Source organism: Paroedura picta, chromosome 10, assembly GCF_049243985.1.
Source record: "Paroedura picta isolate Pp20150507F chromosome 10, Ppicta_v3.0, whole genome shotgun sequence".
NCBI classification, from domain to species: Eukaryota; Metazoa; Chordata; class Lepidosauria; order Squamata; family Gekkonidae; genus Paroedura; species Paroedura picta.
In genome coordinates this window covers 51442264-51460095 of record NC_135378.1, presented here as the reverse complement: position 1 = coordinate 51460095, position 17832 = coordinate 51442264, and the positions used below count along the sequence as shown (strand labels likewise).

At 37.8% G+C, this 17832-nt stretch overlaps 1 protein-coding gene across 5 annotated transcripts in view; it reads right to left on the bottom strand.

The window, feature by feature from the left end:
* Window positions 1-1910: 1910 nt before the first annotated feature.
* LRBA (LPS responsive beige-like anchor protein) overlaps window positions 1911-17832 on the bottom strand; it is a 414817-nt gene continuing 398895 nt past the window's right edge. For all 5 annotated transcript variants that reach the window (XM_077300118.1, XM_077300120.1, XM_077300119.1 and 2 more), the window contains 4 exons: window positions 9994-10095; window positions 8780-8976; window positions 3874-4025; window positions 1911-3353 (listed from right to left, as the gene is read on the bottom strand). In XM_077300118.1, coding sequence (XP_077156233.1) covers window positions 3263-3353; window positions 3874-4025; window positions 8780-8976; window positions 9994-10095 — 542 coding nt within the window. In that variant the 3' untranslated portion in view covers window positions 1911-3262. The remainder of the gene's footprint in view (window positions 3354-3873; window positions 4026-8779; window positions 8977-9993; window positions 10096-17832) is intronic.

Genomic DNA, 17832 nt, shown 5'->3' with positions numbered 1-17832 from the left:
TTGTTTTTTTTCTTTTTTAAGGATTTAGTCTCAGGTAATTGTTATATTTAATTTCTTTTGTCCCAACATTGCTGTTGTCTTGAATTGATCTGCTTCCCACATACCCTCGAGTCAAAGTCTAGTGTCAAACTCCAGACATAAGCAGTATTGCTAAAATATTTGGGGGGGGGCTATTACAAATTGTTTCCACTATGCCAATAAAGGTATTTGATTTGTTTTTTATTTGAAATTGTTTCCAGTTTGGCTAAAATGTGAGCTAGCAGAGCAGACAATTCTTTAAATTTGTTTTAAAACTTCTAGCCATCTTTAGAATGAGCTGGCAGAATGTACTGTGAGCGATATGAAACTAAAGATGGAAACACGATAGAAATAGTCTGCGTTTGAGAAGATTAACAAGAACTTCTGTTAGGTAGTTGTAAAGATAGTTCTGAAACCTAATGGATGGATGTCAGGTATCTGTAGCAGGAGACTGGCAATCTATGACTGTTTATTTTAGTAAGACTTCACAGAAGTGGGACTCCTTAAAATTGCACCCAAAATTTCAGGGCAGAAAATTTAAATTTGACATTCCTACTACATAAGTATAGCGTAACTGGGGAGTGACCTAAGTGTCAGTTACTAGTTAATTGTTCCAAGAACATAAGTAAACTTGTGTAAACAGATCCCATTTCAGTACTAAATCTTCAGACTCTTAAATCACCTGTAATCAGTTTTCAGGAAACCTGTAAACAAAATCAGGAAGACCACCACAGGGTAAGCCAATTCTTCTGTAACACGGCCAGGTATTAATAACACAATCGGTGTTGCTTAACTGTGTTTGATTTGGATGGAAGGGGCCAAACTGTATACTAGCACATTTAGTATGTAGATTTTCTAATGCCGAGTTCGTTGCACTTTAAAGACCTACACGATTTTGAGGTATAAGCTTTTGAGAGTCAAAGCTCTATTTGTCAGATACAGATTGTTTAGACTGTCAAAAGCTTACATCCCAGAAATCTTGTTCTCTGAAATGCTGCTGAACTTTTATTGCTCCCCTTTTTTTCCTTTCTGACTTCCCAGTTCTTGAAAAGGTGATATTTCTAGAACTGCTAGACACAGCATTGGGGCTATGTGATAACAGGAGCTAAAATGAAATGAATTTTTTTAGAGTTGAAAAAAAATCTTGGATGCAAATGAAGCTGATTTTAGCTTCTTTGCACATATTGCAAAGAAAGCTGCTACATAACTGCTCCAGTTTCTTGCTTTTAAAAAAGAACCTGCTCTCATTGCATGGTATACATTAACCCAAACTGAGTTAATCTGATGTTTGGAATGCTGTTAGGTAGATGCACACTGTGCTTTGAATGGGGAGTCAGATCTCTGAATATTTGACTATTTATTTTTTCTGTGGGAGGAAAGGGGAGATTATTATAAATTAATTCAGAGTAAAACAATACCCTCATACACGAGATGGATGCTTAGTAAAGTAAAGGAAACATTTTATACTAATTATTCCACTATATCTTCATGGTTTTAGAATAAAGGAATTCTTTTATAATTTGAAATGTGATTGGCTTAAGAGTTTTAACTCCTTTCAACAATGCCAATGCAAGCAATTTTAATTAAAATCAATACTCCTTGAGCTATTGAAGAGATACTGTGACATTTTGCAAAACATACATGGTATTTTTTATAAAGTACATGTGAATTAGACATTGAGTTCCTTGAATAGCTCCCAAGACTTGCCTGTAGCTGCTGGTAGTAATCAAGTCTAAAACAAAGGTCAATACTGTAGGGCAACAGGATCAACTTTTTTTTTTAAGGTGTTAAATACTGTCGACACTGAAGTCAATATTTTCAAATATAGGGGATATTCTGAATTTTATATAGTTCCTGTTCAGCAATAAAATTCCATTGCAGTGAAAGATGCATTAAATTACAAATGACTTATTTATTTATTTATTTCAAATTGAGTTGTCCTTTTTGGATCTTTACTGAAAGAGAAGGTAGTTGAATGCTAGAAAAAATGGAAACTTTCTGAAGTAGGCAGCTGAAGAAAATTATATACCAGTATAGATATAGATATGGAATGTTTCAAACCTTAATAGAGCACAACATACAAAGTAGTTATTTATGCAATACGGACCTACAAAACAATACAATTCTTTTCACAAATATCTTCACAGAGTTCTGAATGGCAATCTTGTAGAAAAAGTAGAATTTATGCAACACCAAAATAACATTGTTCCTTCGGTATAAATTCTTTTCATTTTCCTAAGAGCTAAAAGATAGGGTATTCTGTATTGTCAACATGATTGAATGAGGATCAGTAAAGAACATGCTCAGATCATACAACTGTGCTGGCTGTTACACACACTCTCGCAAGCTATGCCATAATGGAAATAAAACTTTTGATTCTATAGCCAACTTTGTAATTCTTTTTTCTTTCTTTCTTTTTTGCTGCTTGCCTAAAAATATCAGGCTCTAGGCAGAAGTGTGCTTTGAATCCGCATATGATTTAATGGAAAAATATGGAAGAAAGTAATTCTTAAAGTTGGGTTTATGGAACAATGCACATTTAATTATGCCAGATAAATCAGGAAAAAGTCATAAAGACTCACAATTGGTGTATCAACTCTGTTCCTAATTTCCTCTTCATTAATTGCACAACAAAAAGAAACCTAAAACTAAAAACCCTAATCATCTAGGCTTAGAAGCATGCTTGATCACTATGTTGATGAAAAGAGAAGTTACATCTATCTCATAATTTAAGTATTCTTATTGATTTCCCAGAAAAGTCAGTGCCAAAGAAGTACAATCATCGTAAAGATACCAGACAAAAACATGGTATGGGTAAACCCAGTTTAAAACCCCATTATTATAGCCAACTTCCATTGTTAAAATTGAATAATCCTCAAGATTATAAAGATTTACATGAGAAACATGTTTCATAATATAGCTAGTACAAGAATTTTAGCCATCTTATGTAGGTCTTTCCCCATACATGAATCAAAATAGACTTACTATGACTAAAAAATATAGATATTCTTTTTAAACTACAGACCCCAGCAGCCATTTTCTGCTTCTTTTCCCTTCCCCCCAAAAGTCAAGCAAGTTCTACAAAAATAGCAATTAACTTTTAAAAATAGCTTCTTCCAGCAATTTTAAGTTACATTCAGATGTTATATTTACTATTTATAAGCACTGAGGATCTGGCCAGACTGAAGAGAGACTTGCTATGCTTCGAGTTCCCATCTGCCAGCTGCAGTTGCATGTTGTGGCTTCAGTATCTGGTTTGGTATTCATGGTGCCACCTGTTGAAATCATTGTAGAAAAGCACTATGCTGCCAGAAGCCATGCCTGTCATTATACACCTATGAAGAGGAAGGAAAAAACTAATTCAGGGAATCCTCATCATCTTTATGTAAGGTGACCAGATTTTAACATTGGTAAAGCGGGACACCATTGACCGGGGGTCTTGATTAAAAATTTGGTCTTTATGGAGCAACAAAAAGTTTCATAGAATGCAAAAATAGTATTGTAATATATATTTTTTAATTTCAACATAAGTACAATTTGCCAGGTACCCCCAGATGTCCCTCCAAAAGTGGGACAATCTGGTCACCTTATCTTTATGTTAAGGTTGCATTTCGCAAAGCATATGCTTTACCACCAATGTCAAAAAATCTAATGGTACAGGTTTCCACTGAGTTCAGTCATCTTTAGATCTTGCTTCTGCCACCACCACAATAGTGTTAGGGGTGTTAAAACAACTGGGATAGATGAAAGAAAGTATCAATTAAAAAAACACTGCTTTGAGATATGTTTAAATATTAATAAAGCCAGTACAAGATTGTATTGTAAACTAAGGATATCAAACTGACTGACTCTCACCTTTGGTCATATGAAAGAGCCATGGATCGAATTCCAGCATCACAACCAGGATAGGCAAAAAGCTGCTTGAGGTCACATACTTGCCATACCATAACAACTCCATTGTCTCCTCCTGTAAGGAGGTATTGACCATCACGGCTCAGCTGAATTGCCTAAAGAATTCAAAGTAAAACTTCTATTAATGCTTGCCATTTTATTATTATACTAAAACTTAATTACCAGTTAAGGAGAGATCAGAAGCCCTATTAAACCATTTAGGTAAAAATATTTAAATAAAAAAGCAAGTTGCAAGAAATAAATTAATAAATTACACTTTGATAACAAAACATTTGTGACACTATTGTTCTGATTATTGTTACTTAATTTAGGAAGCAGGGAATTAGTCATCTTCAAAGATGCAGACCATTGTGACATTTATGTTTTTAAGAGCCTAAATGGCAAATAAAAACAGTACTTGTCAAAATAAAATTCTCACAAAGAGAAAAAATCTGTCAGAATAAGACATCTGCTTGCTTCTCCTCATTCCTGTCCACCGACTTATGCTTTCCTGCCCCCTGTCTTTTGCTTTCCCTCCTGATTGCCTTTCTCTGAGAAAACTGTATGATGCTGTCCACTGGGCAGGCCTTATGCTGTAGGGAACCTTCAAGAACATTTCAGGGGTACCTGATTTCCCCCGTATCTTCTTCTTCATGCTATTTGCTCTTGCCAAACCTCATCTCCTCACCTTTCCCCCTGCTTCTTCCTCTCCCTTCTTCCCACTAACCAACCTTGTAACTGCCCCCATCCTCAACTATATTATTTAGCTGTTTTGTACTCCACCTTTATCCACACTGGATATATAAAGCAACGGCTTGCTGGGAGCAGGGGTATATAAATCTAATAAATAAATAAATAAATAAATAAATTCTCTTATCCTCCATTTTATCCTTTCAACAATCCTGTGAGGTAGATTAGTTTGAGAATCTGCAAATAATCCAGGGTTCCCGGAAACTAGTCTGAAACACTGGCTTTTGTGGGACGGCTATTGTTGAACAATAGCAACCTGCCAGATTTGTTGTGAATCATGCAAGTCCTATAGTTGCAAGCCACTTGATTGTTGTTGCCAAGCCTGACACCGATGATCAGTTCTCCTCAAGGGCCAAAACATCCCCAGAAAAGGCCCCGCCCCTGCCTTTTAACATCAGAAACCAAACTCCTCTTGTGGTTGCTTAGCAACTGCCACAATGGCCACTGATTTCTTTAAAATCTATATATGCTGCTTTTATCATGGGGGTGGGGTGTCAACCATGGGGTTTTTTTAGATATAAGATACAGCTGCAAACCTAAGATTTATCTCAAATTTATAGAACAGTCTGTCTTATTTGTTTATAGCTTCAGTTTCCAGATTTAAGTTACTATAGATGGCCATGATAAGAATTTGATGTATCAATAATAATTAATTACATGGAGAGAAGAATTCATGATAAATTATATTCTTCATCTCACATCCAGCTATTTTCCAGTTATCTCCATTTCTTTTCTAAAAATTGACTTATATATTCTTTTTAACATTGATTTATATACAATTTGCAGACTTAAATCTCAGAACCTGTATGGCAGCTAATTAAAAAAAAGTTTTTTTTCAAATTGTATTTGATTAGTCTTTCCTGTGTGAAAGGTTTTAACAATTTAAGTTTAACTATGTTTATTTATAACAGTTTACTCAGCTCCTCATTGGGGGGGGGGCTGTCATCCTAGGTTATTACAGTCCGTGAATTTTACTTATTGTTTTACTCATACAGAATAATTAATATCATTTCAATAAAATTATGTTTTAAATTCATTTATTTATTTAGGGTTGTTTTTACATGCTTCCTCCCTAGAGACGTGCTTGAGACAGCTTATTATTTGTTTTAAAAGTTAAGGTCAGCCCCAAATAACTTTATAACTAGTTCCCCAAAGTATGTTTGGACTTATGCTTTCAAACTATGTCCTATATTAACCTGCAAGCAGTTTTTGAGATGGAGGAGTTATTTAGAAGCAGTTTGTGATACAGCATGAAAGTCTGCTGTATCTTCATTTGGAGATAAATGCACATGGCTTGCCTAAAGTAACTTTTTGGATTCCAGCCATAAAGGGTGAAACTCACACTTTAGTTAGCAATACCGTGTCAGTGCCCAGAAATGTTTGTATTTTCCCTTTGTCAATCAGAACCTCTATTAATTTCTTGGATGAAATGGTTTCAAGTCTCTAATTTATTACACCTGCTTATGCAAACCTATTTGCCCACAGTGAGCAAATGGTTATACAGTACCTTGCATTTATTATTGTAAGCGCTGAGGAAGAAAAGCTGGTAACAATTTTTAAAAGAGAAGAGTGGTTTACAATTACTATGCTGTACCATGGATTCTGTAATGTCTTTTAACGCATCTGCATTAAATATGAGATAATCAAAATCAGTCATTCAATACAACTGAATTTTGCTTTAAAATGTAGTTACATCCAAAGTTTTATATTACTGGTTTCTGAAATAAGAAACAGTAATAACAAAGATGTAACCAGACATATCCCCTGTAACAGAAGAAGGATATTTGCTACACAGATGTGCTTAAAACATAAACACATCAGTCTTAGTGCATTATAAATGAATAGATGACAATACAGACAACAGGAAAGATGATGAATCTAAGGCAGTGAATTGTTTAAAAGAAAATGCTAGACTCATGATATCTACCAAACCAAATACAATTACTAAAAAGATTATTCATTATAAACAAAATCAATACCAATTTTTCCTCATTTCACAAATGGCAGTTTCCTAAGGGTATTTTCGAAACTGCAGTGAAGGGTGTGACAAATAATTATTTGCTACAGTTATAAAATTCATCTGAAGAAAATCCATTAACCTTATGGTTATGGTTCACTTGAATATTATACTGGAGGCTTTTTATCAGAGAAATGCTATATTAAAAGATAAATTAAAGCCATTAATCTTTAACTCTTCTACCACCAATGTATTCAGTGGATTTTTGTGGTCTTGATTAAATAAAAAATAAGATTTTGAGTTTTACCCACAGCAGCAGCATGTTAGGGAGTCACCTAGAAGTGGATGAGGGGAAAAAATAACTTTGAGCCTGTCAAGATTTCAGTTTCATAACATGCCCTCAGGATTTAGTATGGGATATACTTGCTTCATAGAAATTGTCTACAGAAATATCAATCAATTTGATGTTTCCTTGCTGTAAAAGTTATTCTGAATTCTTCAAGTGGTATAACATTTAATTTTTCTACTAACGTAGTTCTGATGCACAAACATATCAAAGCCCAAAAATTTAAAGTTGTTCCGTTTTCTTCTGTCTCTAACTTGTACTTTCTTAAAGAGTCTTGACACTCAGATTCTTGAGAGGCCATGTTTTTTAAAAAAAGCAGACCTGTCACTATGACAACTTTGGCATACAATACTGAGAGCTTGTTAGATGCTTTGCTTTTCAAAACAGAGCAAAGAAAGAAAAATAAATTGGTTCCTTTGGGTGGAACAGTCAAACTGGCTTTGTTAAGGATAAAATAACGTTATATTTCTGAACTGCCTGCCTATTTAGATTTAAGTTACTCATTAAAATATCTAAACATAGCTAGGCAGATTTGCTGTGATCTGCTGTTAGCCTACTGAGCAATACAAGTTTTAAAACAAAAACAGGTGGAAAGTGTTGATTAGGCCCTGAGTATCTCCAGACTGCCTAAGCATTCTCTTGGTAGCATTTTTTCTTACTTCTGTACAAGATAGTAAATTAGAAGATTACACTATCTGCCTATAACAGCCAAAAGGACCTACTTCCTTATCCAGGAGAGCAAGCTCGCAGTGATAATAGAAGGTATACAAAACAGTTTGAATGAAAAACTGAGTTTCTGGGCCCTACATATATACCATCTCTTACTAACAAGTCTGAAATTGATAAATTCCAGGGCCCATGAACAGAGGCATTTAAACACTCTTGTTTTAATAATCTCATTGTGATTTGCGTTATAGTATGATAATGTACAGAAGCTCTGGGGAAAGGGCTATGGATTATTCAAGAATAAATCCCAACAGGAACTGCTGGGAGAAAATAATGATTTGTTTGTGTGTATTGTTGGGTTTAGAGAGGCCAGAATTCCCATGATGTTAAGCAACATTCCCCAAATCTTAACAGTACTGATATTGTTTTAGCCAACTGCCAAACAAGGAACCTGGCCAGGATTTCTCTTGCCTTAGAACGGATAAAAAACTGAAATGTACAAGGCTTATCTGTCCTCTTAAAGCAATTTAATTCCAATACTGGAACTCAGATTAACAGCAAAACTATTTAAAATGCAACACTAAAACAGTCAATTTAAGTACGGATGAGCAAGAACCAATTCATTACCCCAAATTCCTCAGAATTTCCTGCACCTTTTGTCTGGCTGGGTTAGACCTTCTGGCTTGTTTGGGTTCAGGTATTTGGTTTGGGAACATCCTGAATCCCAAACCAGAATTTCCCAAGTAGTGCCCATCCCTAGTAGTAAGATGTCTCTTAATTGTTAGTATTGAATTTATACAGAATAAGGGAATATGTTAACACACTTTAATATTTTAAATTCTTTAAGTTACTGCTGAAAATACCATTGGATCGGCATTTTATGTAAATAGTGGCTTCTAATATCAAGAGGTAAGGTAAAAGCCAGGCAGGGGCTGTTTTTCCTTTAATTCTGACCTTTAACCATACCCCCACATACACAAAATCTGGAAACATAGCAAAATAGAATGGTTTACATTTAGAAGGGGCAGGTTTGAATTTCCAGTATTGCCATTCTGCTTTTCTTTTGATGTAGTAACTTGATACATAAGCATTAAAAGATAAGACTTCTATTACAAAATATGGCGTTAGTTATACTGTTCGCTTTCACTCACTCTTATATTATCATCTGTTTCCATAGTGGCCTGCAGTTTCCCATTCACACTAAACACACAGAAATGACCATTGTCATAGTATATGACACAGTGACCCTCTCTTGATGCCCGGATAAGTTTTGCTTTCAGACAGTTTTCAGGTGCTTCTAATGTCCTCAGTAGATCTCCATTCATAGAATGTATGAGACACGGTCCATCTGATGAAAGAAAAGGGGGAGAGGGAACAAAACTATCAAGGTTTTACAGGAATATCTGGGATATAATATCCTAACCTACACTCGCAAGACTTTCTATTATTATAGGATGTGAACGTGAACAAACTAATACACTTTATTCCATCATCACTCCACCCACTCACTAGATGGAAAGCAGATTTAAAAGCAAAGATATGGTAGACAATAATTGGGTAATTACTGACAGATATTTAATTAGCTTAATAAAGGAATTACACAGGAGAGAACATTTTTGTGATTCCACAGGTGAGTGTGGATGAGTGAAGGAAATAGAAAATGAATATTTTGGGTCCTGAATATTAACTCCTTCCTATTGGTTGTTTCAGCACCCTTTTGTGCCCTGTCAAGAAAAGCTATAACAGGCTCTGTGACCAAGTCAGATACAGCTCTCTGACCAATATCATCCAGCCTTTCCATTTGCTACTTACAAAGTTCAGTGACTAAGCTCCTTGGTCTTCTGCCCCATGTCTTCTAATGCCTACTACTAAGTCTGTTCACAAAGTGGCAATCCAGCAAAATTAAATCCTGATTACCAGACTTTTAGCATTAAATTCCTGCATATGCTGGTAAAGCTATCAGTGCAACCATTAATATATCCATACTTGAACAAATAACTTTTGTCTAAACCTTGTCCAGTCTTACATAGTCCTTTGGAAATACTTGATGTGAGTGATTATACTTGCTCTCAAGAGCTGACAAACCAATATTCTAACAAGGACATGGGAAACACTTTCACCTTACAACTAGAATGGGCGTTCTAGACACAGAAGTATGGTGACTGCCTAGTGGATCAAGACTTAAACCACAATTAATTTGCACTGCAATACCGCCAGCCTCCATGATCTCACCTTTTCAAAACTGCTGCAAAAGGACTTATTTTTTTAGTAATTATATAATGTACCTTAAAGATATCAAAACTTCACAATTAAAAAATGGTTTCTAAAAAATAAAAAGTTTATAAAAGTTTGCAGCAAAACTTACCTTTAGAACCACTTATTACCAGGCCAAGTTCAGCACAAATTGCAGCACAGACAATTTCATAGTCATGCCCAGTCAAGATAGCCCGAGGCGATGCAAATTCACCTTTAAGAAGGAAAAAAGAAACAAAAACAAATTGTTTCAGATTATGATTTTTGCAGTATTTGATATATAACCATTATATTGGAAAAAGTAACTTTTTGTAGCATTAATTCAAATTACATATTACTGAACTCTGCAAAGATTATACTACATATCTCTAAAGGCTAAGCAGTAAAAATAAAGCATGTAAAATGAAATATTCTGAATGCAAGAGTTAACTTTGGTCATAATACCAAGTAATGGCTTGAAATATTTATTTATTTATTTATTTAGATTTCTATACCGCCCATTTCTTTGCAGCTCTGGGTGGTTTACACAGAACTGGTTTGAGCTTTCAAGTATGCAGTGAAATACTATTTGGAGCATCCAGACATTGTGCCAAACAGAACTCTGGTTTAGAAGCCTACATAAAACTTGAGTTTAAAATTCTGGTTTGTCAGTTCAGATGTTATTCCTAATCAGAATTATGTTTTGGGATGATGCCTATGTTGAACCAGGATGCCCTGACCAAAAATGAAATTAAGAAAAGAATTAACTGACTGCATATCATTCCAATTGAAATCTTAGTCACAAGCCAGAAACAAGTAGCTTATCACAAATTCTGCATGTTTTCTGTTTTTTTCAATGCAATTTCATCCTTTGTCAGATTCACAAATCCAGTCTTCATTGCAAAAATACATTTTAAAAATTAGCATCTTGCAGGACTTTCCTATTCCAATCACAGAAGTAATGTCAAGGTTCTATTGAAGTTACAATTTCTTTTTCATGGTTACAAATACGTCAGAATTATGGATATAAAGAACATATTTTGACAAGCTTACTCCTTTTGTGCTTCTTAAAGTTGTGTCAACCACTGTTTGATTATTGTTGTACTAGAAGATAAGCCCGCTGTAGGCGAAATACAGCAGGCGCTAGCAGTCTCCCCCCCAGCCCCCGGGGGGCAGTGTTCCCGGGCTTACCTATTGGACCGCAGGAGAAAGAGAAGGAGGCCTGCAGGGAGGAGGAGGAGGTGCAGAAGCAGAAGGCTTGCATGGGGGGGGGGCGGCAAAAAAAGCAGAAGGCTCGCATGGGGGCTGCGTCCGAGGCTGCGGGGAAGGCAAAGGAGCACAGGCGGTGTGCTCCCTCGGAATTGCTGAAGGCTTTCAGGCGCGGGAGACCTCTGGGTGCGTCTCAAGCTTCAGAAAAGTCAAAGGAGCACGGGCAGCACATCCCTTTGGGCCTAGGGAAGTGGTTGGACCTCGGCTGGCTCACAGCCGTGGCGAAGACAAAGCAGTATGGTTGCGGTGTGGCAGTGATTCACGAGGGGGGGTAGGCTTCCCCCCCGGCTCCCTCGTCATTGTGGGGCTGGGCCAGGCCAGGCAAAGGGGCAGTCCCTTTGGCTGGGGCGAGGGCTCCCGAAGCGGGCGGCAGTCGGCGGCCTGCAGCTACGGCAAGTGTAAGGGGGGGTATGGGTGGGTCACCTCACATGCTGTGGAAGAAGCCACACCCCTCCCCAGCTGCCAGCGTCCCAGGGCATTCTGCAGCCCCCCCAGGCAACCGGGCATGTCGCTTGGCCTGCTTCTGGAGGCGGGAGAAGGGCATGCCCCCCCACCAGGAGCCCCCCCCACCAGCGCCCCCCAGCAGTGTAGGCCTGGGTGAGGGGAGGAGAACCTGGGCCGGAGGACTCACCGTGCGGCGTGGCTGGTCTGTCTGCGCGGCGAGTCCCCGACCAGGCCAAGCAGCCAATGGGCAGCTTGGGCCAGGATGGACACTTGAATGCCCAATCAGGAACTGCTTCACGGCTCCTGATTGGGCCCTCCAAGTTTTTATCCCAGACAGGGCCCGCCCTAACTCCTCCCTAACAGCCCTTACCCTTTTATTTAATCCGCTCCGCAGGAGCGGTTAAAGAATTGACTATGTTATGTTAGGTTGTTCCTAGAGTTCAAAACTTATCATTGAAAGCATTCTTTAAAAAAATTATATACACACACAATTCTGGTCCAAAGAACTGCAAAACCATTTGCACTCCCATTCCCATGTCAACTTCTATATCCATTCCATTCCCATATCAACTTGACTTCAAATACCTCCTTATGACAACTGCTTCTGAAACTGAAGGGAGTTTAAAAAGCAGTTTATGAGCAGAGGGGAATTCGTTGTTCAAAGAAAAGGGATCAAAACTGCCCTGATGTGGAGAGCCTGTGCGAATCTTTGGACATTGCAAGCCTGTGCAGTTACTCCAATCTAAGTCCAGTGACTTCAAAGGATTTAGAGTGGAGTAACTCTGTACCAGATTGCACTACAATTCTCATTCTTATAGAAAAAGGTTTAAAAAAAAACATTTTACAGCAACTCAAAAGTTAAACTATTTTCCAATAGTAGTCATAAATTTTACAAAGCTTTTGTTTCATGCAAGATTTGGCAAAACACATTCAAATCCAGGAAGCATGGCAGACAGTTCAGAGTGGCGGGGGGGGGGGAGTCAAATGAAAACCATAAGAGCAGGAACCTTACATCTTCTTACGTTTATGAGGTGGCGTTTAGGTGAGTGTGAACTCTTACTATGCTTTTAGAGACAAGCTGTTCTACTGAACTTTCCATCTCATATAGGAGAGACCTTGAGGTAGGTTTTTTTAATTTTAAAAATGTAAATAATACAATGTATTAGTATACATGCTTTGACTGAAAAGAATCCTTTAATCCAGTGTTTTTCAACCTTTTGTCCTCTGCACCCTCTCAAATTCATAATGTTATCACTGAATGCCCCTCTTTATTAAAATAATTGTATTTCACCTTTGCCACTGACCACAGCAACTCAAAAGAGCTTACAGCCTCCCCCCACAGGTAACACACAGTGATTAAAGAACAACAGAAAATAAAAACACAGACAACTTTTCCCACAGAATAATACCTTTCTAATGAAAAACTACAATATGTCCACCTAAAAAAGAACTGCCTTATATTTCTTACTAAAAGCAGGAAACATAAGGGTCCCTCTGCACCAATTGGGGGAGGATATTCTGTAAAGCTGGAATTGAAACCATTCTGTGGCTGAGCAGGAAACCTGAAGAGAACTTACTCAGGAGGGAGGGTAGGATCCTCCTGGGAGGATCTGCAGAAGCAAAAAGCTTCATAACAAGCGAAATTTTGAATTACGTAAACAGCACTCCACATAAGACAATTGTATATAAGAAGATACATGCATATCATTCATAGATCTCAGGTATACACTTCTGAATCCCCCCTCCCCTGATTTGAAGATTGCCTCCGGGATGGTGGTCAAATAGTGATTTAGAACCTCAGTTTTAATTTGTAATGATATAATTCTCGCAAAAACCTTTTTGCTGTTTTTCCAAGATGATGATTTGGGTTTTATTTTGTGTTTTATCTCTCACTGTTTCCAGCAATGTAGTCACAGAGGAGTTGGATCCAGACTAAAATTTTCCAGTGCCAGAATGAAATGCTCCTGCCTCCCTCCTCTCATCCCAATTTCCAAAAAATACTGGTCTTGGCAGACATAAGACTCTGAAGAAAGACATGATGGGGTCAAAAGCAGGAAAGAGGAATTTGCAGAAATTGCCAGTTTATTCTGGATTCTGTGTGTGTGTGCCATTGTCACACGTGACTTATGGTGATCTCATAGGGTTTTCAAAGCAAGAGAAGTTTGGAGGTAGTTCGGCCTCTTTGTCATGACCCTTGTATTCCGTGGAGGTCTCCCACCCAAATAGCTGCTTATCTTCCAAGATCTGATAAATTCAGATTAGCCTGGGCTATCCAGGTTATGGGATTCTGGGTGCTACCCAAGAAGAATTTTCAACTTTACATAGCAATAATAAGACTCCTGGTCTGACTGCATATATATCTTCTATAAGACAAAATGTTCACACCCAGTGCGTTCTGTACACTGTAATCTAGACTGGCTCCAGATTAAAGCACTCCCTGGGACTCTAAGAAAGCAAATGGTTTGCTGTCCAGCAGTGTTAATGTTCTCTCTACACATGAACAATCCAGAAGAATTCTGAGTTTGTATGCCTTATCCTTTCTGGTTTAAGCTTGGTCAAGGATCTGCAAAATCCTGGAGTCAGCATTAGCTGGTATGAAATTACATTTAGGCTTCATAAATAGTAATATATTCTGAGAGCATTTAGGACTCATATTACAAAGCACAGTGAGCAACATGTATTCATTATGGGTGAAGCAATAATGGGACCATCCAGAGAAATATAAATGTATACATAACATGGGCAATATGAAAGGAAGGACAGGGACATTTGCTGCATGTAAGGGATGCTGGGTGTGTTTGGATGACCAATGTTAAAAACTGCTGTAATATCAAAATATTCAAATGAAAAAATCTTCAAACAAAATAAATAAAAAATAAGTTAAAAATTCAGAACATTGGGCACAATCCCAAACGCTGTGCACATCACTAAGTTTCCGGATTAATGCCAATTTTCCTTTTTCCTGGAGGATCCATTTCTATACATGGAACATGTTCTTGAATTGCTGCCACTGTCTTAAATATTTATGTTTTAACTTAGTAATTTTACATAATAAAAATGTATAATAGTTGACTCAAAAGCACAGTACAAAAACTGCTTCAAAATTTAACACTGGAGAATTTTTTATGAAATTAATTTTGGATATTTTAATTAATGCAGCATTGGCTAACCACCTTCTATGTATTGCGGCTTCATTCACTGAAATTTCTCCTCTTCACCACTGTAGTCTTGCAGAACATGAATCCTTAGGAAAGTCAGACTGGTCCCTTTGATAAAAATGTTAAGCATTTAGAGGTCTTCATGCTTCTGGTTTTTCCAAATAATGGGGTCAGCTTAGTGGCTGATTGCAGACCAAAAGAGATTTCTTTAAAAGCTTTTAAATTCTTACTGCTTTCAGAAGATTGTCATGGTTTTCAATACAGCAAAGGGAAAATTTTACTTTGCTGCTGGTTTAAGGGGCACTACTTCAAGCTTTTTCTAAACTGGTTTAAGGGAACTGGCTTTTAGCTCTTCTTTGAAATCCTGGGGAAGTGACTTCAAAGAAAAGGCAAGGCTTTGTCCCTTAATCAGGTTTATGACCACAGATCGAAGCTTTAACTAAGGCTTGAAAAGAATATTGAGTACATATTTATGGAGATCCTTATTGAAAGATGAACAAGTCAAATGGGATTAAAGATAGTCCAAACGCTGTACTAGTACCCAAACCACAACAATTCAGATTATGCATTCCCCAAAACTATATTTAATAATGCCCCAATTGATTGTTCAAGTGTTACTAAAAGATCTTAAGCTAAAAGGCAAAAGCTTGAGAAAACTGGATGATATATTTTTAAAAATTCAATCCATACAGGAAATACTTATGAGCAATGTATTCTGTCCAGATTTGCTCTGCACATGAAAGGTTGCTTCCTTTAGCAAGTAACCTTCCTTAAAAGAAACATGACTGGCTTCCATCTATATTTAAAACTGAAAAGTTAAATCCCGAAAAAGACTGATTTATAAATAAAAAATCTTCATTATTGTTCTGCAGTAGTAGAGGTCACATATTGATGCAATACTTCCAAATCAATTGTACAAATTTATCTCAGTATAAAGCTGTGATTCAATAAAGTATCAGTTAACCTTCCTATAGCTTTTATAACAGTTGTAATAATTTCTTACAAGGATAGACCAAACAAAAAATTGAATCCAAGAGCAGTAACCATCTCCTAAATTTTTTATAATGCAAGATGGTATCAAATAACCAAAGAGAAACTGTATTTAAAAAATGCAAGTAATTCAGGATCTGGGAAGGGATAAGTGGCAAGTTCTTCAAGATCTCCTGGGGTACCATCAGTTCTCTTAGGCTTGAAACAGATCAACTTTCTCATCTCTCTGTTTTCCTTCTGCCCCAGCTGTTTTCAACATTAATAATCATACTTAATCCTCATCATCTTGCTTTTGGCTTTTGTTTTTTCAAAAAGCTAAAACTTGATCCCACCCCCATGCTTAGGGAAATGCCTGAGTCTGTACACACAAATCTTGTCTGTAAGCATGCCCCTATTCCTGCCTTCTTTAAAAAATGCTGCTGCTGTTAGAAGGAATGAGCCTTACATCATACCCTTTACCACATAGGCACAATACCAGTACATTGAAAGATCCCATTGGCTGGCCTTTTTCAACTTTTTTACCATTGAGAAACCCCTGAAACATTCTTCAGGCTTTCAGAAACCCCAGAAGTGATATCAGCAGACCACACCTTCTGGTTAGGTCCCCAGGAGTCATGTGTTCCCAGAAGTGACATCACCAGGCAGCTCCCAGAGAACAGGAAGTGACAGCAGAGAAATATTTTCAGATGATTTGTGAACAGGACCATACCTCCACTTTGCTCTTTACCAAAGGGAGCCTGCAGTGGAAGTTTGCAGAACTATACCACTCCAGAACTATACCACTCCATCGCCCCACCCCCTTATGTTAAAATGAGAGTGCTTACTGTTCTGGACTCTAGTCGACACTGTGATCCATTATCCATAGCAGCAACTAGCTCTGTCAACTGTTCGGCGCAATGGCCCTGAGCACGCAATGCAGGGCCGGAAGCGCCGGGAGCATAGGTAAGCAGCAGCAGTGTCTGGGTGGAGATTGGGGGCAGGGGTCCCCCACTGCAGGATGGTGGGGAGCAGCATGCTGCTTTCCCACCATGGTGGGGGCAGGGGAGTCACCTCTGTCAGCTCCACGGAGTCGGCAGAGATGAGAGGCATCCCTGCAGGGACACTGTAAGTTGTCGCATTATGCACGGGGCTCTGTTGGGCTGGCCCTTACCTGTGCCCTCGGGAGTCCCAGGACTCCAGAAGAACCCATGTTCTGTTGACGCGGGTCTTCCAAGGGCCTGGGCCGGGACACACCTGCGCTGGCAGCGGTGTTGTGAATACTCAGAGATTTTCCAGCCCGTGCATAATGGGTCCATGTGAGACAAGACAGCAAGGATTTCTCAACCCCTTTCTCAGCCTACCCTTTCTCAACTCCTTAAGGCACATCATTGGCCATTCTGGAGGGGTGGGTCAATATAACCATATATGGTCATAGCACCCTTAAAATTTAAATATATTGAGAAAGCCTGCCATAGGTTAAAATAGAACCCATGGCACAAGACATCTTACGGAAATGGGAAGTCTCTCATATCAGTGTCCAGTCAACAAATGTGAGCTCCAAAGAAGGCTAGACCAGGGTTCATATACCCTATGAAAATCATTCCACCTGTGGGCACTGGGTTGTGTCCTCATGTTGTGAGATTATGCTCTAAGTATTCAGCAAAAGTTGAATAATCACAAAAATGTTATGTTACAAGAACTAAAATGTGCATGAAGAAAAGGAACTTTCAAATGTATATAACTATTTCAAGGGCATTATATTTGACAGTATATTTCTATTATTATATTTTATAATATGTATAAATAAAATTATACTTGTAAAACATCATAGGCATAGTAATCTATAAAGTTAATAGCCATTTAAAAAACCTTTCTGGTCAAAAATCGTATCAATCAAATTAATAAAGCCAAGATTGAGGATAACCTAACTCAGATTTATATGGAACAGTCTTCACTATTCCATTATGATTTTAGCTCTTGACATACTAACATCGGCAAAATTAATTGGGGAAATACTTTGAAGTTTACTAACTTTGCACATTGAAAGAAGACCATGGCCAAATAATTTTTAGGCAATGAAAGTGCTTTATGACAGTAATGGAGGAAATGCTCCAAGTTGTTCTTTATTGTTA